At 40.1% G+C, this 22,339-nt stretch overlaps 3 protein-coding genes across 6 annotated transcripts; all 3 read right to left on the bottom strand.

Moving 5' to 3' along the window:
* Window positions 1-991: 991 nt before the first annotated feature.
* LOC103464343 (complement C1q subcomponent subunit B-like) lies at window positions 992-5,170 on the bottom strand. The gene is made up of 5 exons (XM_008408371.3): window positions 5,025-5,170; window positions 3,184-3,349; window positions 2,469-2,700; window positions 1,895-2,012; window positions 992-1,810 (listed from the first exon to the last, which is right to left on the bottom strand). Exons 1-5 carry the CDS (start codon window positions 5,025-5,027, stop codon window positions 1,601-1,603), a joined length of 729 nt encoding a protein of 242 aa, XP_008406593.2. The 5' UTR covers window positions 5,028-5,170; the 3' UTR covers window positions 992-1,600.
* A 3,934-nt stretch (window positions 5,171-9,104) lies between these two features.
* On the bottom strand, window positions 9,105-13,610 carry LOC103464342 (complement C1q subcomponent subunit C-like). Of its 3 annotated transcripts, XM_081606798.1 has the most exons (8): window positions 13,459-13,610; window positions 13,081-13,285; window positions 12,944-13,006; window positions 11,478-11,634; window positions 10,487-10,627; window positions 10,273-10,396; window positions 9,290-9,420; window positions 9,105-9,227 (listed from the first exon to the last, which is right to left on the bottom strand). In XM_081606798.1, exons 2-8 carry the CDS (start codon window positions 13,178-13,180, stop codon window positions 9,224-9,226), a joined length of 720 nt encoding a protein of 239 aa, XP_081462924.1. In that variant the 5' UTR covers window positions 13,181-13,285; window positions 13,459-13,610; the 3' UTR covers window positions 9,105-9,223. The 3 variants fall into 3 exon arrangements, with proteins under 3 accessions (XP_081462924.1, XP_008406591.2, XP_008406592.2); XM_008408369.3 differs by having other exon boundaries at window positions 9,105-9,420; XM_008408370.3 differs by having other exon boundaries at window positions 9,105-9,420; window positions 13,081-13,184; window positions 13,459-13,591.
* A 3,369-nt stretch (window positions 13,611-16,979) lies between these two features.
* LOC103464340 (complement C1q tumor necrosis factor-related protein 2-like) lies at window positions 16,980-21,562 on the bottom strand. Of its 2 annotated transcripts, none has more exons than XM_008408367.3 (7): window positions 21,402-21,562; window positions 20,692-20,856; window positions 19,677-19,853; window positions 18,732-18,811; window positions 18,523-18,639; window positions 18,350-18,433; window positions 16,980-17,481 (listed from the first exon to the last, which is right to left on the bottom strand). In XM_008408367.3, exons 2-7 carry the CDS (start codon window positions 20,843-20,845, stop codon window positions 17,314-17,316), a joined length of 780 nt encoding a protein of 259 aa, XP_008406589.2. In that variant the 5' UTR covers window positions 20,846-20,856; window positions 21,402-21,562; the 3' UTR covers window positions 16,980-17,313. The 2 variants fall into 2 exon arrangements, with proteins under 2 accessions (XP_008406589.2, XP_008406590.2); XM_008408368.3 differs by having other exon boundaries at window positions 21,271-21,412.
* Window positions 21,563-22,339: the final 777 nt, after the last annotated feature.

The following is a 22,339-nucleotide window of genomic DNA, read 5'->3' as shown; positions in this document are numbered from 1 at the left end:
GTAACGGCAACATTTTACTTTGGCAGCATTATGCGTTTTCCAGGCTCATGGTTCCATTTTATAATGTAATCAACTGTTACCTGAAATTGTTATAAAAATGCTTTAAATGTCAAATATGACTTAAAAGAAATTTACTTCCTGATTTAACGTCTTCAAATTGAGCCTCTGTCTCTTTAAAAGTTCCTGCTTTTTCTGAAGCTCCGCCTTAAGGAAGTATCGCAACATGGCTCCTCTATTAACCCCTTAATGTTTTTACCAGCGTCTGAAGGAGCAGGGGCGGAGCTACGCCTCAGGGGCGGAGCTACGCCTCAAGGGCGGGGCTAAGTCCAAAACTTAGCCCCGCCCTCTGGGATTTAGTTTTATAGCTTCCATCACTATCGGCATGATATGCTGATATTTCATGAAGCTTAAAGACATTTAATAGATATTTATTTAAACAAAGTCTTTATATCTCGTCCTTGGAGTGCTCTTATCTTTATACTTTTGTTTCTTTTTTATCAAAAACTTTGCATAGCAGTTTGAAAGCAGCATCTGGTAAAAGGGAATAAATCCTTTATTCATACCTCATCTGCAGAGTTTGGGAGCTTTACTCCATTTTTGTTTGACATTTGCTCAACTGTGACCTCTACTCGGTTATTATTTGCCTCGGTTTTTGTGTTCTGTTAAAAATGATAATACAGCTTTAATGTGTCCTCTGTCTGGATGAAGAGTCTTAAGAGAATTAAAGCCAAAGTTATCAACATGCATGGATCCAGATTAGGTGGTAAAACAAGACAGACGGCGTTCTTTCCTGCTCTCAGAGGAATCTGACAAGTTTGACTTCCTGAGATATTTAAGGCCTCCAAAAATATTCACATCTGTTCCACAACTTTTCTACATTTACTCATTTTACAACAAATTACTTTTATCTCACAGACCGACATAAAATACATTTGACGGCTTTTTGGAGACGTATTGATGGGTTGTTGGTAAAATAAAACATGAAGCAAACTGGTTGATTTTTATTTTATTTAAACTGGACCAACGATTTTACGCTGACAAAACAAGTTTCAGTATGATCACAGGCAAGACGTCCAACAATTCACTGAAAAACAAAATCTTACCAAGTATTTTTAGTCTTATTTCTAGTGCAAATATCTTGGTACACAAGATAAGAAAGCTAATTTACAAATAACTTTTCTGCAAGATATACTTTATTTTAAGTCAACAAATTCTTAATGTTAATATATTAATAAAATAATTATTTGTATTGTATTGTTACAAGACTTTTGTCTTATAGCAAATTCTCACTTCTAAAACACGTTTCCCATGTTATAAGTGAAATAATCGGCCAGTGGAACTAGAACTTTCTTAAAAGTAAATTAAGGAGTTATTGATTTGAAACAAGCTCGTATCTCTTGCTGATAAGCTACTTATAAGTTAGTTTTGTCTTATTTTAAGTGTACAAGGATATTTGGACTGGAAACAAGGCCAAAATAGTTTTTTGCAGGGTTCGTGAGAAACGTGAAATGTAATTTTTGGAGAAAAGACGCAGAAGCAGCCTTTATTACCAAGCAGGAATATTTCCTCTGACTATTTGAAATGTCCGGCGGACGGCGGTTTAAGAGGTGGGGAAGATGAGGAAGCCGGTGAAGCTGTGGCTGCTGGTGGTGTCCAACACCACTATGCTGTTGTACCTGGATGACTCCACAGAAATGCTATCTCCGACTTCCAGGTCCAGAACCGCCGAGCCGGACGTGACCAAGAAGCTTTCAGAGCTGTCGCATAGCGTGAAGTGCTCCTTGCTGCCCTTCATCAGCTTCAGACACACCTGCGTGGTGAAATCATGGTGAAACTCAGCCTGAAATCTGCAGGTAAAGCAGATGGTCTGAGTAGACAGAACCCTGAGACTCACGCGGGTCTTTGCTGAAACGTGGAAACTGAAGAAATACACTCCTTTGATTGTACACTGGAACGTCCCGTTTACCAGCGTCTCTCCTTGAAACTGTGGCTCCAACGCAGGCAAAATCACTCTGCGGGAATTTAAAGCACATGTTCATTTTGTTCAAAAGTGAAATGTTGCTTCTGCAATTTCTTGGTGTATTAACAGGTTTTTGCTTTAACTTAAACATGTTTAAGTTAATCTTTAATAGTGATTTAAGGCAGTATCAGAGAGCTTAAGAAGAACTGCAATCCTGCAACTTTTAGATGCTTGGCAGCTTTTTTACCAGGTTACTGCAGCTAAATGATTCAGGCTTAGGAAAGAATGGATTGAGAATTTGCAGGATGGAGGAATGGGAGACCGGATGGGTGGGTGGGTGGACAGACGGATGGACCAATGTTAAGATAGATGGACAGTTGGATGTATTGGTGGATATATTGTTGGATATGTTGATGGATGTGTTGATGTACGGTTGGGTGGATGGACAGTAGTATTGCTGGATGGAAACTCCCTGGTTTCTGTAAAAGCATTGGCCGGTTCCTCTCACCTGTTGAAGTTAATCCGCATGTTCACCTCTGCTACATTTGAAACGGCTCTCTTGTTGGAGAAGAAGGATTTCTGCTTGTTGGACAGGCTGGAGGGTCTTCCCTTCTCCCCTTTCTGGCCCGGGTATCCATCAGGGCCTGGCAGGCCCATGTCCCCCTTCATACCAGGCCGGCCCGGCGGGCCCCGCATGCCAGCCACCCCTTTCTGACCCCTGACTGGCTGACCTCCTTCACCTGTTCAGGGAGGTAAACATTGATTACATGCCTCATCGGCACCTGAGTGAAGCTTCCCCCCAACCTTCTTCAAATCTATCAGAATTGGTGTCAATCAACTCGACTACCGTATTTTCCGCACTATAAGGCGCACCTAAAAACCTTCAATTTCCTCAAAAGCCGACAGTGCGCCTTATAATCCGGTGCACTTTATAGTGCGGAAAATACGGTACATTTGAGAAGCATCCATTTTCGTTTGTCCCACTGTCATTTTAAAGATAGCAATAAATGTTTCCAGAGGTCACGAAAAGTCGTGACAATTAACTATGCTTGAGCAGAAAATTTTTTTGTTTGTGCTGTTTTTGCTTTGAAGATATGAATTAAAGCTCAAAGGTCCATCAGCCCTTTGATGGACAATACATGTCAATGTCAACATGACAATACGTGTCAATACAAAGACAAAAAGTTGATCTTAAATCCAATTCCTGTCCGGCCTGAGCTCACCTAGATCTCCTTTCTCCCCCTTCACGCCGTCCTGCCCGTTGGGTCCATGGGTGCCGGGGATCCCAGGGATCCCGGGGATTCCTCCGGTGCAGGACTGCATGTCCACCGGGACGATGCAGGCCAAGAGAAGAAGCCATGCAGTACTGCAGCTCAGCCACTGGAGGGCCTGGACAGAAACAGAATACAGACCCAAAATACGTGACTAGTACTCAAAATCAGCCAGCACCGTCTGGGCTTTTTCTTCTCAGCTTCGGTTCCCTCCGGTGGATTTTCAACCGGGTCAATCCGCGAACGGAAAAGAAGTTGTGAAAAATGATGTTGATTTTCTGCCCTGTTAATATTGTAGTCTGTCTGTAGTTTTTAGCGACGGCAGCGGAGGACGTGAAGTCTGCTGGCCACGCTTCCAAATATTAACGTTTGGATTGGCTTTCCTCTCTTTGTTTACAGCAGACTACTTCCGGTAAGCTTCATAGCTGCAAACTGGCCATACGTCACAACAAATGTTAGCAATAGACCCTTTTCACAGTGACGTCAGACAATGGCCGCCATAACTCGAAGAGGTGTATCTTTACTTCCGGTGTGATTATCTTAAGGATATAATAAAAGGTAAGGTTAATAACAACAGCATTTAAGTGTTAGATAGCTGTTATTACTCGTTAATTCACCATTCTCTGATTGTGTAGAAAATAAACAGCCTCCGATCGGAGAGTAAGCCAGCTAGCAGCAGCTTTAGCCACAGTTGGGAAAATATATACACCGCTGTGTGTCAGTGTTGTAACGTTAAAAGGTTCACTTTCTGTATTAACTTTAATAAAACAGTATTTACATGTTAGATAACCTTTATAACGTGTTAGATAACCTTTAAAATTTAAAACGGGAAGAAATCGCTTCTCAATAGCCGCCTGGAACCCAAACCTTCTGTGTGAAGCAAATGGATAGTTTTAGACAGAATAACTCAAAATAGCACAAATTTAAAGAGCTTTCTTTAGATTTCCTGCTTGAATTTTCCCCAATTTTTTTACATTAAAACCCACATTTTAATGTATTTTATTGGGAGATTGCGTGATAGACCAACTAAGACTAGTGTATAAATGTGACAAAATAAAATACAATGCAACCAACAGCTAGCAGATCCATCTATGAGTGGACAAATGAATTATTCAATGTTTTACCTGCTATCAGCAGGAATTGTAAGGCATCGTGCCATTCACCATCCCTAAAACTCATTTCAAATAACGCTGACAGCCGAGATTATAGAACAGTGTCTGCCTTTTTTCCTCAATATTTTCTATGCATTTATCTTCAAGACAGTGGAAAACCACATTCCTGGCCAATTCAGAAAATTTGTCAGCCAAATGTTTAGCCTTGCTGGAAATTCAGAGGACGAATAATTCACTTTTCACACTCCACAATTTTGTCTGAGGCAATGAATTAAAAAGTTGATATAAAAATGTCTAATATCTTGCTTAAATTTGCTTAAATATAGTAATTTCACTTTAGGCACTAATAAAGTAACATGACCTAAAGTTATCTTAATCTGTGCTGTAATCCAGAGTATTTAGACAAACTGAACCACAACATCCACTCATTTTAACGCATCATTGGGATTTTATCAGGAGTGTTGAGCAAATTATGTTTAATTTTATCTCAGCATGAATTTAGCATCTCTTTACTGCTATTTAGTCAATTTTCTGTGAATTGAAGACGAGGTCTGTCCTTCTGAACGCGTTTTAAGTCCATCAGGGAAGCTGCTCACATCTCCATCTATCAACGTTTTACTTTCACGATTTGAACTTTACTTCCTGTAGTAAAACATTTTATAAAATCTAAGATAATCTCACCATTTGCACTAATGATGTCCGTCGTCCTGTGGTGCAGTAGTAAGACGTTGGAAAGTTGTCCTGCTACGCAGAATCAGGAAGAAAACATGAAGTGAAACTCAAGAGAGCAAGAAAACCCTCTGCTGGTGTCATTAAAGCAATTTTAGGATACAACACAGACTTTTCACAGCAAGTAGCTGGGAAAATAATTATTTTAAACGTGTTAAATATGAATTTATCATCTGGAGAACACTGAGAATACTGAGGGGATTTAATTTAAATAAATTAAAAGTTTAAAAGCCACAGAATTTACAACCTGCCTTGGTGTTTTTTTTTTTATTTTTTTAATCCTGACAGTGTTTCCACAACTCCACGCTAAGTATTCACACCGCAGGAGTTTTTCCACTTTTTATCACATTAGGACAAAAAAAAAAATCTTCAATGTATCATTATTTTACGGTGGCCGACAGGTGCAAATGCGCAGCAACAGCGAAAACATGCAAACAAAAAAAAGACATGCGCACAAATGAAATGCAGCAAACATAAAAATAAACGCAAACAAAAAGCAAATAAAATGCAGCAAACAAAAAAAAGAGACGCAAACAAAAAAGAATACAACCACAAATGAAATGCAGCAAACAAAAGAAAAGATGCAAACAAAAAGTGCTGAAAACGGAAGTGCTCCAGACCACTAGAGGGAGTCTAACAAAAAACAGCTGTGTCCAAATTTAGGTTCTGCATCCTTTAAAGCGGGTGTTCAGAAAAGCAGCAATGGCGGCAAAATTATTTGTATTATACTTAAAATTACACAAAATGATTTTTTACAATGTTTATAGGCGGGAATGTAGATGTATAGATTTGAAATATCTACTCGGTTCATCAATAAATCACTTAATTGCAATATTGCTCCGACGTTTTCGGACCTGTCTGCTCCCGCTGCATCAACAGCCGGCTCCCCTCCCAGCTGTCAGCTGGCCGGGAGCTCCAGGCTCGGCACACCGAGAGAGAACGCATGTCTCCCGGCAAATTGTTTTAAAAACTCCCGATAGTTTTCCCCTATGAGTGGAGGTGGAAGACAGATATTAAGGCAGGCAATAGCTGTAAAATCTTTGGTTCACTAAAGTATTTAATTTATTCATGAGCAAATGGGTTTGACTGATGAAAGCCACGCTTTGCTGCATTTCATTTGTTTGCGTCTCTCTTTTTTGTTTGCTGCATTTTATTTGCATTTTGTTTGCGTCTATTTTTATGTTTGCTGCCTTTCATTTGTGCGCGTGTTTTTTTGTTTGCATGTTTTCTCTGTTGCTGTGCATTTGCACCTGTCGGCCACCATATTATTTGGATTTAATATCACAGACCGACACAAAGTAGCACAACAGTATGACATGAGAGGAAGATTTTTCTGATTAAAATTCAACAAACTCACTCCGATACCCTTAAATAAAAACCAGAGCAACAATTGCCTCCATAAGCTGATTAATTAGTAAGTATTGTAGAAAATGAGGGGTGTAAATACTTAGGGAAAATAGATCGGCATCGTTTAACTTCAGAACTTTTCCACTCTAATTCCATTTGGTACTTTGAATATTACAAATGCTTAATGATTACATCAGAAACATGTAACTTAAACTTAATCAAAAATTAATTGGCAGTACTGGTGAATGTAGAAAATGAATGAATATTTTCAGAGTTATACCAAACCATGGAGGGATTATTTTGAGCCAGTTGGTAATTATAAATTTGTAGAGAACAATTATTAACTGTGAGGTTCCTCAAGGGTTCAAACTGGGCCCACTTTTATTTAACAGTCTCTCCCTCGTAACATGTCACTCTTCTCAAACGAAAACAAAAACAATAGAGAAATAAAACTAATAGGATGATTCAAAAACAGCCAAAACAAAACAATCAGTTATCCTGCATCTAACTTTCATAGTTTATCTCTGAGCAGTAAAACTTTCCAACATCTTGATTCAATCTTCATTCTTTAAAGTGATAAAGGAGCCAAAGACTAAACGAAAACTTAAAAACACGTTCAGAGCAGCAGAAAGTCTATTGATAAAGACACATTTAAGGTGGTTCGGGGAAAACTGGCTGCTTGGAAACGAGGGTTTGCACGGAGACTTTTGCACGATACGCTGAAACCCAAAGCATCAGAATGGTCAAAATGAAACTTAGTTTGATCCATGAGGTCAAAAATTCAGTTCTAGTTAAAAATGCAAATATATATTAAGTTGGATTGTTTTTATCCTTTGTGGTTTGGTTGTGAAGACCAACCCAGAATGAAAAATGGAAAAGAGGATCTGAGCACAAGAGAAGCTGACCGAGCAGCTTACTTAAGATGTGTTGATATAAAAAATGTAGCTTGATACTGCTGACGATATTAAATAATATGTGGAACAGATACTGAGGTCCATGCAGAGGGTGGGATCGATGTCTGTGTTTCAGTGAATCTGGACGGGAAGTTAAAAGACAAACCAGAACAAAATGTTAAATGTTTTGTTTTATATCTGCCCATTATTGCTTCATCATCACTTTTTTATCACGTAGAGTTTTTACCAACTTCCTGCTTAAATATTTCACTTCTGCGTCCACAAACAAAAGATTGCAAAATTACAGAATCAGAACGTCAGGAGGTGAAGCATCAACACTTTCAACATTTAATCAGATATCTTCTTTATCCTAAACTTCTCTAATCATGTTTATTTATACAGAAAATCCTGCTTACCAGAAAACAAGACTTCTGTCTTAGCATTATAAAACTCCTTCTGGCATCACATTGCATGATTTTTATTGTTATTTTGGTTTTAGATAGATAATAATGCAGTTATCCATCCATCCATTTTCTTTACACTCTTGTCCCTCAGTGGGGTCGGGAGGGTTGCTGGTGCCCATCTCCAGCTAACGTTCCGGGCAAGAGGTGGGGTCACCCTGGACAGGTCGCCAGTCTGTCGCAGGGCAGCACAGAGACACACAACCATCCACACACACACTCACACCTAGGGGCAATTTAGACAGACCAATTAACCTGACAGTCATGTTTTTGGACCGTGGGAGGAAACCGGAGTATCTGGAGAAAACCCACCATGCACAGGGAGAACATGAAGACTCCATGCAGAAAGACCGGGGCCGGGAATCGAACCCAGAACCTTCTTGCTGCAAGGCAACAGCTCTACCAACTGCACCACTGTGCAGCCGCTATAATGCAGTTATGTTTCCCTGTATTTTCTGAAACAAAAAAGTCCAGGTAAAAAAAAATTACATGAAAGTAAAATAAGATCAAAAAACCCTCAATAAAATGCTTGTATTATGGGTTGTTTGTAAAATTGCAGTCAAAACTTAGCAGGAAAACTGTAGATTGTTTATCCTGTAACAGGAGAGAAATTGGGGGTCATATTTTCACCTCTTCAGTCAAACATTTCCAAATGTCACAGTTCCAACTAAACGTTTAGTTTGTGCATGAATGACTGAATGTAGGTTGAAGCGCTTTGGGATCCTCTGGACTTGATAAAGCGCCATAAGTACTGGCAATTTACCAGTTAGCTCTAAAGCTTTTAGTCAGAAAGCTAAATGTTTCTGTTGAAGCTACATTAAATATTTTGTAAGTACGCTAACTCTCCACCTTCTTCAAATCAGACAAAATTGTTGTCAATCAACTCGACTACCTTTGTGTTGGTTTGTGCAGCAAATTTTTTTGTTTGTGCTGCTTTTGCTTTGAAAATATGAATAAAAGTTTAAAGGTCATCCAGCCATCCACATTACTCAAATCTAACAAAATTGGCGTCAAACGCTTGTGGTGTGTTTGTGCTGCTTTTGCTTTGAAAATATTGATGATGACCTCTGATGCCCTGCAGAAACGTTATTAATATTTTTAAAATGATAGCAGCACAAACTCAAATTTTCACTTTCACCAACTTTATTTGAAGATGGTGGGTGGGATAAATAAAACGTATCTCTTATTCTGGCAAATCAAAATATTCAGTCCCAACTGGAATCAGCTCTCAGTGCAGAGAAATCTTAGCGTTTTTGTTGCCACTCTTTGTTCATAATTTATCATAGTGATGAGTTAAAATACAAAAATAAAGGAATGAAGGAAACGGGACATTTGGTTTTAGCCGAAAATCTTTTTTACTGGTGACACAAAAATAATCAATCCAACCGAGGAATCGATTAAACTGAAAAACATTCTCAACATCTCAGTTTGGTTTTTGAGTAAAATCCGATCAGGAGACACACAAAGAGGAAAAGTAACATGAATTTCTGTGGTCGTAATTGTTGCTGGAGGTCAGTAAGGGTGCAGCAGAAACCCAGAGAAGATGCTGAATCCGTTGGCTCTTCCTGTCATCCCTCTGTTGTCCCTGGTCTCCAGCCAGACCTCCTGACCCTGAGACACGTAGACGGCCAGCCCGCCCGACGTCACCTGGAACCAGGGAAGGCCTCAGTCTTACTGCACATCACCTCACCGTTTTAGTTTGATCATGATTATTTTTGCTTTATGTGCATGAAGAGAAATCAATATGCTTGTAATTTGTTGCTTTGCAGGAAAACCAGATTAATTCCCAAACAGGTTTTCAGGTCCAGTCCTGGAGAGTTTACCATCCTGCAGCCTTTAGACGGCTTCCTGCTTCGACACACCTGGATAAAATGAATGGCTCGTTAACAAGCCTCTGCAGAGCTGAATGATTTCTGAACAAATCTTTGTTTATATTCCGCTGATGTCGAAAAAACACACTTTCGCAATTGCGGTGTTTCCATCAAAAAAGAAGTGAAATTAAAATCACGTGAATAAGCTTGTTCACGCAATAATTCAGACATCAGAGTACGTCGCCGTCTTGCTCAGGCTTTGACCGACATTCCCTATGCGGCGTTTTGGGGAAATTGTAGTCGGTGATTTCACAGAAGAGCTACGGATTGAACAGATGGAATGACACAAAACTTTGTGTGAACTGTGTGATGCAAAACAAAAACAAGCCATCATCTTCCTACTTCCTGTCGTCTTCTTCTGTGTTTCTAATAACGTTGATGAAGTTACTTCTGGATCATGTGATTCATGTAAAACGTGCTTTAAAAAACCACCTCACCTTTACTCAATACTTTTAATTAGTTTTTTAAAAATTGCTGTGTTCCCGGTGAGCAAATTTATTTTTGTAATTTCAATCTGTGCAATAATATGTGTAATGGGAAAGCAGGTGCTGGTGGGATTTCAGCAGGGATGCAGGATGGTTCCTCTCAGGACTGGACTCTGAATAAAAATGTCGCCTCCCGCTCTGACCTGCTTTTTACGGCGATTATCACAAAACAACGCCAGCAGCTTGTCGTCGAGCTTCAGCTGCACGCAGAGTTTATCCTCCAGAGAAGCGTGATACACAAAGTAGTACATCCCCGAGACCCGACACCTAGAGCCCAACACAGACATCAGGAGGAGGAGGAGATCCATAAACCTCGTTTGGAAACATCGACTGGAAACCGGAGTTTACGACGCTCACCTGAAGTGTCCCGTCTCCGTGTTGAAGTCGTTCTCGATGTTGGTTATGACCTTAGTGAACCGAATTGTGCTGCTTTTAGCAGGAAACACGGACGTTCCTCTGGCCACACTGAAGGCCGCCTTCTGCTGAGCCGCATCCGACCTGCAGAAAACAGGAAGGTTCTGGTTCTGAAGGTTCTGGTTCTGAACCTGAGAACCTTTTTTTACAAGATTTTATTCAGTTAGTGGCAGAACTACTGCAATACTGTTTATTTCCTAATTCAACTTAGTTTAGGGCGCATGTTTGCTCAACTCCACTGCGTTTCTGGTGGAGGATCGTTTCGGCCAAAACGAGGTTGTTCCCCCCTGCAGTCGCCCTGTGCTTCACCAGGAACTGAAAAGCTGATGTCATTGCCAGGTTTCCTTTGATAATGAATGTGACTTTGATTTGTATATTTAAATGAAAATGAGCTGCCAGCTATAGAATAGAATAGAAACAAGACTGCAATAATGACAGTAATTATAATAATTATAATAATAATGAAGTTTGAATCTGATTTAATCAGCTGAACTGTGTTGAATTAGACCTTAAAATAAGCTTTGCTGTGAATTTGCTTTAAACTGAAATAAAAAAGTTAACAAGAAAAAAAATCATAAATAATTTTCAAAGGGGTTTAACTCATCAGTGTACTCAAATCAAATAAAGTCCAGATTGAAAGTATTTAAGTATTGGTTTGACAGATTTCTTCCTTCTCATTTCCTGTCTGAACTTTTTGTTTAAAATTGTTGAATTTTATACTTTAATCTTTTTTAATATTTTATTTTTAAGCTAGTTTAAGTTTAATTCCACATAGAAACACCTTCATTTAAACTAAATATTGTAACTATTTTAAATTACTCACATGTTTGTCATGTTTATTGTTTATTTTTCTCTGGTAAAACGTCTTTTAGTGTCTGAAAAAGCTCTATAAAAATTAGATTTATTGTTATTTTGCTTGTCTGTGTTGTTGTACCCAGCTTCTCCTGGCTCTCCTCTAGGCCCGGGAATCCCTGCGCTGCCTGGTCCTCCTGGTTCCCCTGACGGGCCTCGCTTGCCGGGCGGTCCCGCCAGGCCCGGTTCCCCCTTCAGGCCCTTCTGAGGCCCCAGGCTGCCGGTCCTTTCTGTTGCTCCTGGGGAACAACAGTGAGTGGACGTTTACATTTTATCGTCTCTTCAGAGAACCTGGACCAGATCGGTGCTGCTCCACTACAATCTCATACTAAGAAATAAAATGTTAAAAATATATTAAACTAGAAACAGAAATTAACTGGTTTTTATACCATTTTGGTTTACTTATGTAAAAATATTTAATTTCTTTCTTAAAATGAGTTTTTGCAAATAAGATTTTGTGTACAGAAATTAACAGAAAGTTGGTTTATATTAATTTAAAATATCTTTGCACTTTGTTTTAACTTTAACTGTTTAGTCCACTTTAATTTTAATTGAACTCCATATGTGAACGCTAAGCGGACTGGAGACCGCTCCAAAAGCAGGAAGTGGACTACCTCACAGGGCATTCTGGGTAAATATAACCAAAACAAACCCGCTAGTTTAGCATTAGCGGGAGAAATAGCTCCTAGACTTTAGCCAAAGACAAAAGAGAAATCCTACAACCGCTACAATCTGACACCACTCCATTCTGTTTACATTTCCTGAACCAGGAAGTTTCGCTGTGGTTGCACAGTGGTGCAGTTGGTAGAGCTGTTGCCTTGCAGCAAGAAGGTTCTGGGTTCGATTCCCGGCCTGGGGTCTTTCTGCATGGAGTTTGCATGTTCTCCCTGTGCATGGTGGGTTTTCTCCAGGTACTCCGGTTTCCTCCCACAGTCCAAAAACATGACTGTCAGGTTAATTGGCCTCTCCAAATTGCCCCTAGGTGTGAGTGTGTGTGTGCATGGTTGTGTGTCTCTGTGTTGCCCTGCGACAGACTGGCGACCTGTCCAGGGTGACCCCGCCTCTCGCCCGAAACGTTGGCTGGAGATGGGCACCAGCACCCCTCCCGACCCCACTGAGGGAAAAAGGGTGCAAGAAAATGGATGGATGGATGGAAGTTTTGCTCAGTGTCTTCAGAGGTCTTGGTTCAGGTTGACCCAAAAATGACGAAGCTTCATCAGTCTACTCACTCCAGGTTCTGAGTACAATGATGCTTCGTTAAGATTTTATTGTGAAATGATCTGAAAATCCTGTTTTACTGTCCTTCCAATTCCCAATTATTCATCACATTGTGGTATTTTGGTTTATTGCATAAAAATCCATTGAAGTAGATTAAAATGTATGGCTGTAATGTGAAGAAAGCTTGAGAGGTTTAGCTACTACTAATGTTTTGCTAATTCCCATAAAACATAAATTAACATATCGGTGTGAAAATAATCAAAGACGTACCACATTAAACCGGATCTGACAACGAAAACCCAAACATGACAAACATTTTGGAAAACCTGCCTGGATCTCCTTTTTCTCCTTTCTGCCCATCGCGGCCGTCTCTACCGGGAAGTCCAGGAATACCTGAGGAACGACACAAAACATCACAGAAACACCTACAAACAATCCATCCTGCTGTGCAACATACAGGTACAGACCTGGCATCCCTGGCATTGCTGGACACGTCTCCATGGCGACCAGCAGAGGTCCAGCCAATGAGAGCAGAGCTCCCGTTAGGAGAAAACGACGGAGGAACATGAGGCTAACGAGGAGAGGAGGAAATGAGGAGAGGAGGAAACGAGGAGAAACTCAGAGGGTCAAATATGTGAAAATGAAATGAATGGATGGGAAAATGAAATCTAACTAAATATGAGAAAATCAGGTCAAAGGAGGAAATAACAGGAGAAACAGGGAGAAGGGAATTAAGAAGGAGACACATTAAAATGTCTGACAAAAACTTTGAAACTTAATAAAGGAGATAACCATAAAACCAAAAATCAGCATTAAAATAAATGTACTAAGGATCCAAAACCTACCTGAGGGAGTAAAAAGCAGACTGAAGAGAAGCTCCGAGTCCTGCAGCAGCCGGACGAGGAAGTCAGCAGAAAGTCGTGTGAGGAAAGATTTCTGATCCGACAGTTCTGCATTTCTGGGAGGGTACAGACGGCCGCAGATCCAGAGGCAGAACAGACTCCCAACGGCAAACCAGTAACTTCAGACACGGGACAAATACTGTACAGATGAAGCTGAACGTCCAGAATGAAACGCTGCATTCAGAAACGGTTTGGTTCTCATGCAGATCGGAACCACAGGAGGGGACATAAGTGGAGGAGTCACTGAGATTTGGTGTTTTACTTTGGGTTTCCTTTAAGTTTGTGTTTATTATCGCTCAACAGGTCTTGCCATATCCACTTTTTTTTAATCTTCCATTCATCAGAAAAGTGACTGAAAAATCTGTGTTTCAACAGTGAAATGGTTTCCTGACCACGTTTGACGTATCCGGTTTCCATGGTTACCACAGTACTGAGACTGGCCTAGTCAAAGTGTTCAATGACATCCATATAAACACGGACCGTGTTTATATGGATGTGCTGGTTCTGTTGGACCTCATTTGACCTTCGCATATTACTGGTACGGCTGGAGAGTTGGTCCAGTCCAGTTGGTCCAGTTCAGTTGGTCCAGTTGGTCCAGTTCAGTTGGTCCAGTTGGTTCAGTTGGTCCAGTTGGTTCAGTTCAGTTGGTCCAGTTGGTTCAGTTCAGTTGGTTCAGTTGGTCCAGTTGGTTCAGTTCAGTTGGTCCAGTTGGTCCAGTTGGTTCAGTTCAGTTGGTCCAGTTGGTCCAGTTGGTTCAGTTCAGTTGGTCCAGTTGGTCCAGTTGGTCCAGTTCAGTTGGTTCAGTTGGTCCAGTTCAGTTGGTCCAGTTGGTCCAGTTGGTCCAGTTGGTCCAGTTCAGTTGGTCCAGTTGGTCCAGTTGGTCCAGTTGGTTCAGTTCAGTTGGTTCAGTTGGTCCAGTTGGTGTCAGCCGGGATTTCTATGTTTCGATAGGAAGCGGACAGAAGTCATATGTAGCGTCAGCTTCAGTTATTATAGAGGAAACTAGAGGTCAGGCTGAACTCTGACCTGAACCTTCAGAGCCACATGAAGACGGTTATAAAGTCGGCCTTCTATCGGACTAAAGTCTCAGCACTAGAGAAACTCTTCCACGAGTTTATCTTTAGTCGCACTGATGACTGCAGCAGCGTCTTCACAGGTCAAATCGATCTGACCTCCTGCGTGTTCTGGAAGGATTTTGGAAACCTGTGGGTCGGATCTCCTCCATGCCAGTCGGGTTCTGGGGGCCTGTGGCTCGTCACTCCCGCTGTTGACTATTGAACTTTTTAATAGGTAAAACTTCTATATACAAGCAAACTGATTGGATTCAGTTGTTTACAGATACATTCTGTATCTGCAGTCACCCATGGGTGCCAGAATTTTCCTGTGTTTTAACGTATTCATGCTTTTTCATATAAATACGGTAAAAATCGTATTTTACCACCTAAATACGGTAAAATTGCATTTAAATATGGTGTTTACCGTATTTACACTGTAAATACAGATTTTACTTTATAAATACTGTATAAATACTGTAGAATCTGTATTTATACGGTAGAATTCTGGCAACCACAGCTGCCGGTATTTTACCGTAAATTAGAAATGTTGTCTTTTGTACAGCGTACACTACCAAACAGGACACATAAAAAATTTTTTAAAAGATATTTCCAGCTGGTTTGGGTGTCAGTGTAAAATCCAACAATAATACAAATATTGACGTTTCTCTCAGTTTGAAAAAGATGCTAAATTCTTTGTTTTATTTTGTTTTATCTGTCAAAAAGAGATTCTAGGCTAAAACCTGGAGTGTTTTTTCTGTGCAGCTCTGCAGCTTTGGGCCGACTCTGGTTCAGTTTAGTTTAAGCTTGTAAAGGATTGAGAAACATTGGAGCTCCACTATGACAGCAGGCAAAGGTCAGGTCAGGTCAGGGTGTGTGGCACAGTAATCCAGAAAGAGGATGTGCAGAAAACCAGATTGTTTCGTTTCCTTCGCACAATTAAACGAAAACAATCTGGTGATCGAACAAACGGCGACAGCCAGGAAGGATTGTCATGTTTTACGAACTGAGGAGAAGATAAATATCTCTCTCATGTTGCTAAAGACACGTTCACAGCAGGTGAATGACAACCATATTTACTTTTCCACGACCCAATTCTGATGTTTTTTAACCCCCAAAAATCAGATTTGTGCCACTTCTTTATGTGAAGCTAAATCGGATATGGGATTAATTTCAAAGCATCTGTTGGATTTAACTTTCCTTTTACGTTATTGTTGATGTGAGACTTTCATCATCATAATTCTGCTTCAGAAGACGCCAGATGCTGTCAACCTGGGTGTAAACAATGGATGAAAATGATAATTATGAGTAATTATAAGTACCTTAACTTCACCTCTCCTGGCTGTGACTCAGCGTCTACAGAGGAGGGAAGTTTGTTTCCGTGGCTCCGATCAAGGAGTCCTCATACAATTTATATAATAAATTATATTATAATAATAATAATATTTATTATGACTTTGCTCTCAGGGCTGCACAGTGGCACAGTTGGTAGTGCTGTTTCCTTGCAGCAAGAAGGTTCTGGGTTCGATTCCCGGTCTTTCTGCATGGAGTCTCCATGTTCTCCCTGTGCATGGTGGGTTTTCTCCGGGTACTCCGGTTTCTATTACCACAGTCCAAAAACATGACTGTCAGGTTAATTGGTCTGTCTAAATTGCCCCTAGGTGTGAGTGTGTGTGTGCATGGTTGTGTGTCCTGTGTGTCTCTGTGTTGCCCTGTCCAGGTGACCCCGTCTCTCGCCCAGAATGTTAGCAGGAGAGGAACCAGCAACCCTCCTGACCCCACTGAGGGACAAGTGCTTGTTGTCCCTTAATGCTTGTGACATTATGATTATCTTCAGAATTATTCTCTTCATCTGGCCGTAATAGTCTAGATAATAACTAGACTAGAAAATAAAATACATCAAAGTTTAGGTTAAAAAGTAAAATTACTTATTTTAGTGCAATTTTTAAAAATCACTAAAATAACTTCAGTGTTTTTTATGAACAAAAAGCAAAACATACATGTTGTCTTAGCAGAACAACAATAAAACATTTATATTTGCTTTGTGAACTGATGATACCGGAATTAAAATAACAAAGAGACATTTTGATCCGCGTTTGTTATATTTATTGCATTAAATCAGAGGTGACCAAAGTGCGGCTCAGGGGCCATTTGTGGACCTCGGCACGATTTTGGAGGGCCAGTGATCAGGGTTCAAAAATAGCATGAAAGCGTTTCACCGGTTCAGGAAGTTGAAGCAGATCCACATTTTAAAATCTTAAAGTGGAAAATCTAATGTGCAACACAAAGTATTCATCTTTACATTTTTTTTAAAAACATCCTGTGGCGACTATTTAATAACCTTGGAAAAATAAAGCAAGAGTGAGTCACAAACTGTTCCACAAAGAGAAAAGACAGAAAAGAGAAGAAAAATTCAGGATTATTATTTTATTTTTTTCTTTTATGTTGCAAACCTGCAAGAACTACAGAGATCTGACTTATTTCATTACAATATGGCGTGTTTAGTTTGTTTCTTTAGCAAATAAAAATTATAATAAAAAATACTAAACATTTGGCGTAGTTGCAACTGTATTCTCAAACGTTTGGACATCACTGCATTAAATGATCAACTTCAGGTTCAGAGTCACAGTTTAATAAAAATCAGCTCTGAAATGAGTAAACATGAAAACATTTTACGTGATGCAGCTGCTGAACCTCAGACACTGAAATCAGAGACGTTGCAGTGCGAGGACTCGACTTGTTTCTATCACGAATTTGAGAAGATGAGGAAGCCGTTGAACACGATCAGTTTATCCCTGACGTCTCTTGCGTCGGCGTCTTTCGCTATCTGCAGGCTCTGCTGCTGGTCTTTGTACGACTCCAGCCAGACTCTCTGTCCCGCCGTCAGCTCCAACACGACTCCACCAGACAGCACCTGGAGAAAACACGGCGCATCGCATCAAGGCTTTGAGAAGAAACGCCCACCTCTCTGCTGACTGGAGGTTTTATCAAAGGACAAATGTCACGTTTCAGAGGCAGGAAACCCTGAAGCATAAATATATATCACAGGGTGAATGTGAGTAGCTGTAGCATCTGGACAAATGTTCTTCCTGTGAATTTGCATTTATTTGGAGGCTTTTTGGTGACATTTTGCAGTTTTTTTCACAGTTTACTATGTATTTCTCAGCTGAGGACATAAAAATGAACACACACATTGGATAATAAGAGAAAAGGAGAAGCTGTGTTTTAAAAGCCACTATGCAACATTTATAAAAACATATTTTTTTACTTATTTGTTGAAACTGTCACCATGTTGTGCCAGTTTGATATCAGACAGATAATCTGTGAAAACATTGAGCTCCTCCTTCTCCCATTGCTAGCTAGAAATAACCAATCAGAGCTAAGAGGCGGGCTTTAGAGCTGTCAATCATGCTCTTGTGCATGCTGCCTCTGTCTTTGCAGCTTCTGCCAGTCAGCATAGCTTTTCCTGAATGCTAATGCTAGTTAGCACAGACACCAATGACAAACGGTTTTTCTGTAAGTTGTTTCACCCCCTCAGCACATTTAGCAGTGCGTTCACGAGGATTACTGACAGCGCCAAGACCCTCCTCTTGGCTCTGATTGGTTGTTTTTGGTCGGGAGCGGTACATTTGTTCAGATGGGAATAATAGCACTGGGAGCAGATGGATCTTTCACATCTTTCTCATATTATCCTGTCACAAACATGACAACAGATTTTCTTTAAATTAAAGTTCCAAACTGCAGCTTTAAGCCGCATATTGAGCTTAATTTTTTACACTTACCTGGTCAGAGTTCCTAGTGTTTTCATCACAAAACACTATTTTCTCCGCTTCTCCTTCTTTGACTAAACCCAGGCACATGCTGACCTAAAAACACATGCAGACGTTCAACATCTGCTACATATCTACAGCATTTTTAGCCATAATTGCAGTGTGACAAATTAGAGGAGGCGTACCTTGGCAACGGAGAGGAAGGTGAAGTAATAAAAACCAGGTGTTGTGCAGGTGAAGATGCCGGTGTTTATGACGAAATTGTTGTTTGTGTTGACGACGGCCTCCTGATAAGTTATTTTCTGACAGGAAACAAACGAGATTTCAGTTTCAGTTTTGTCTAGATTCATAATAAATCAGTCCTTAGCAGGTAGAAGTGTGATTTTTAGCAAACCTGGTTGAAAGGTGGATATTGGTTGACATTTCTCTTCACAGAGAAAGCGGAGTGAGTATTCTGATTGGACGAACTTTGTCCTGAAAACACAAACTTTTTGTTATGTGGGCCAAAGTCAACAAGTCAGAATACTTTTTAAAAAACCTGCTAATAATAGAAAGATTTAAATAAAATGAATTAAATTATTCTGTCTGTTTTTTTCTTGTATAAAATGTGGATCCGACACTTTAAAATGATTTTTATATTAAAAGAAACTTAATCTAGTTTTCAATTCAAAAATATTTTGTTGATCCCAAAGGGAAATTAAATATTGTTATAATTCATATTAATTCAGTTCTTCAGAGTTATTGTAGGTAATGACGGCTGTGGAGAAACCTCCTGTAGCAGTCTGTGTTACGGTCAAAGATACCTCTGACTGAAGACACTTTGTTTTCCCAAGACAGTCTCACAAAATTATTTTCAATTATTTTTTAACAAATCTGTTATAAAAATAGTTTCTTAGTTCCAAAACACTCCCTATATGTAGTTGAGTTTATTAAATTAAATAAAAGCTGATTTAGGCAAAACAAAGCCGGTAAAAGTCTCTACTACAAACACTTGGTTATTAAAACGGTTTCTACTGTAAGACAACAATGCTGGTTATAATTTTACCCCTATTGCATATAAAAAGTTTGCATTTGAATCATTCTTGAATTGCAGTTGGGGGCCACACAAAATCATTCGAAGGGCCACGCAGAGCGCCCAGAAAACGTCCCTGAGCGCCACTGGAACCGGGCTTAGCAGGTGTCCAGGGGGAAACCTGGGACATTTATGACCAAATAACTGAAAACGGTCTCCGTTTCCTCCTCATGAGTCATTTTGGTGCTTCTCTATGTGAAGCTTCTGCTTGTCGGAGGGTTTGAGGTCAGACGTGTCCTCAGTGTTTACACGATGTGCAGCGTTTACCGGAGTTCAGGTTTATCCCCACTGGACCGGCTGGACCGGGCTGACCGGCCACTCCTGCTGCTCCCACGTCACCACGGTAACCCTTTGGACCAATCGGCCCTTGTGGCCCCGAGTTTCCTTTGTCCCCTCTGAGCCTCAGCAGCATGCTTGGGTCCACTGGGCCATCCACCCAGGCGGCTGAGGACAAAACCATAAACCAGTGAATACATACTTAATGCAACAAAAGGGATTGGTCTAAAAGTTGCAGCCAGGAAAACAGTGAAAACCCTGAAGTTCTGCAGAAATCATTTAATCCGAGGTCATTGATCAAACTAAAGCAAAGTCTCAACACAGTGACAGCAGCGTGTTAAATACACATAAAGATGCAATGTAGTCATAAACTCAGAGAAATATTTAGTATCGGTCAATAACTGAAAATGCTGAAGCTATAAAATCACATATTTAAGTAAAAAGGTGACTTATTACGCTTCCTTGACCAGGTTAGTTGTATCTTCATTACGTTTTTCGCACAAAATCATTTTTAGATGATGAGATTTTAATCTGCTCAGCTCTGCATATGTTTCAGGGCGTCCTGTCACTTTAAACCTGCTGCTGGCCACGCCCCTCAACTCATCGTTCACCCTCGCATGTAAAAATGGCTGCCAACAGACGCGCAATCATACAACTGTACGCGTTTGAAAAGCAGAAGTGGAGCCAGAATGCAGAAAGGGGTTTCTGGACGGTAAATCAACGACAAAACACATGTCTTCTCCAGCAGCCATTGTACAGCGCTTACAGCGGTAAAACCAGCTGACCAGACATGCTGGAGCTCATCTCATGTTGCTAGGTAACAGGCTAGGCTCATTTTCCAGACACCAAAAAACAACTTATTGCCAAAAACCAGCTAGCTGTTTTTTTCTAAAACACTTAGTTTGTTTTTAAAAGCTGTAGAAAACGTGTAAACTATGAATTTTGCGTAAAAGGTTCCTTTTAAAAACAATCCTGTGTGACTTGGGTGTCAGCGGGAAGACGCTACCTGGCTCTCCCTTCTGGCCTTTCATCCCAGCCAGCCCGTCTCGTCCAGGCGGTCCACGTTCTCCTGGATGGCCGTTGCAGTTCACATCGCATTCGACGGCTGACAGCAGCAAAGCAACGGTGAACAGAACTGCACAGACGAAATCCGCTCCCATGGCTCGAAACGCTGGGGAGAGAAAACAGGATGACCAAACGTCTCGGTTTCACGTTAAACTTTATTTTAAGTTTAACATGAAGAGACACTAAAAAGCAGCAGCCAACATGTGATCACATTACTTTGATTTTGGGTTCATGTAGCATCTGACAAAAACAATTCATGCAAACTACAAAAACTTGATAATTACAGAATAAGAATCTCATCCTTAAATTGTTAAAAACAGATAAATTTATCCAAACTTAACATTTTGGTTTTGAAATAAGATGCAAATTAAGAAGTGCTGTAAGAAGGAATGCAAATTTATACTATTCATATAAAAACAAACAGTTTTCTGACCAAACAAAGAAAAATATCAGAAAATAACTTTGTATTTTTTTTTCTTTTCAGTGTCAGTATATATTTATATCCAATAAAGGAAGTTACTTCTTTAAAGTCGAGCAGCAGTGTTGCTGCAGGTGGATAAAAACCATAAAAACTTTCTATCCAATGCTTTCTTCAAAACGTTTGCCCGTTTTAATCGTCTTCATGTTGAGAATCAGTAGAAACCCTCTTACCGGTGGAGATCTCCCAGGATCGGAAGAGCAGCAAACAGACGAGATTTCCTCTTTATTGAACTGAAGATTTGCTGACTTACTGAGATCTGCAGACGTGCTCACGTCGCACAAACACCCAGACATGAGGAAGACAATGAAACCCATGAAGAAGAACCACCCAGAGCTGCTGCATTGACATGTTAGGTTAGTTTAAACGGGTTTTAACTCCTGCACTCCTGAAGTTAACTGCTTGATTCTTATCATAAACCTGTTTTAAAATCCCATCTTTGATTCACATCCAGCCTAAACCCCAGGCAGATTTGGAATAAAACCTCAAATCAGTCTGCAACTTTCTGCAAAGGACATTTCTATATTAAGACCCTTTAAAACTGAAAAATAAGATTTTACAAAGTCTGACTCATCAAACATTCAAAACAATTTATGCAGAAAAACAGAAACACTCGCCACCTTTAGACATGAATTGTTTAGATGTTCCTGTGAAACATCATTATCCCAGCAGTTCGTCCTGAAAGCTCTCAAAACAGCTGTAAATGTTAGAGCTGTGGCGCCCCCTTCTGGTCGATAACAAAACATAGAATAAAAATGTAAGTTTTATTTGTCAGAGCTGAGAAACGTCACATATCGCAGCCAGGCAGGGATGCTTTATTCCTCAGCGAACCACCAATTCAGGATGTATGCAGCATCTCAACGTTCACCGTTCGTACTGTGAATGTTACATTTTTATGTTGGTTTTATCATTTGTTCAATTTTGCTGGTTTACTTTTGGTTGTTCATTAGTTTTCATAAATTTTCACACTCATAAAACAAATGTTTCACAGTGATGAACAAAAATAATACTTCAGTTTCAGTGGTGAGACGATAACTGCCGATGTGTGACAGACTTCTGGATGAACATCAGGACTTCAGCAGGAGTTAAACAGGCTCTGGTGAAAAGCTCT

The sequence above is a fragment of the Poecilia reticulata genome, chromosome 5 (genome assembly GCF_904066995.2).
Source record: "Poecilia reticulata chromosome 5, P_reticulata-male-v2, whole genome shotgun sequence".
NCBI classification, from domain to species: domain Eukaryota; kingdom Metazoa; phylum Chordata; class Actinopteri; order Cyprinodontiformes; family Poeciliidae; genus Poecilia; species Poecilia reticulata.
The sequence above is the reverse complement of the archived record's forward strand: the minus strand, read 5'-3'. Positions and strand labels throughout refer to the sequence as shown.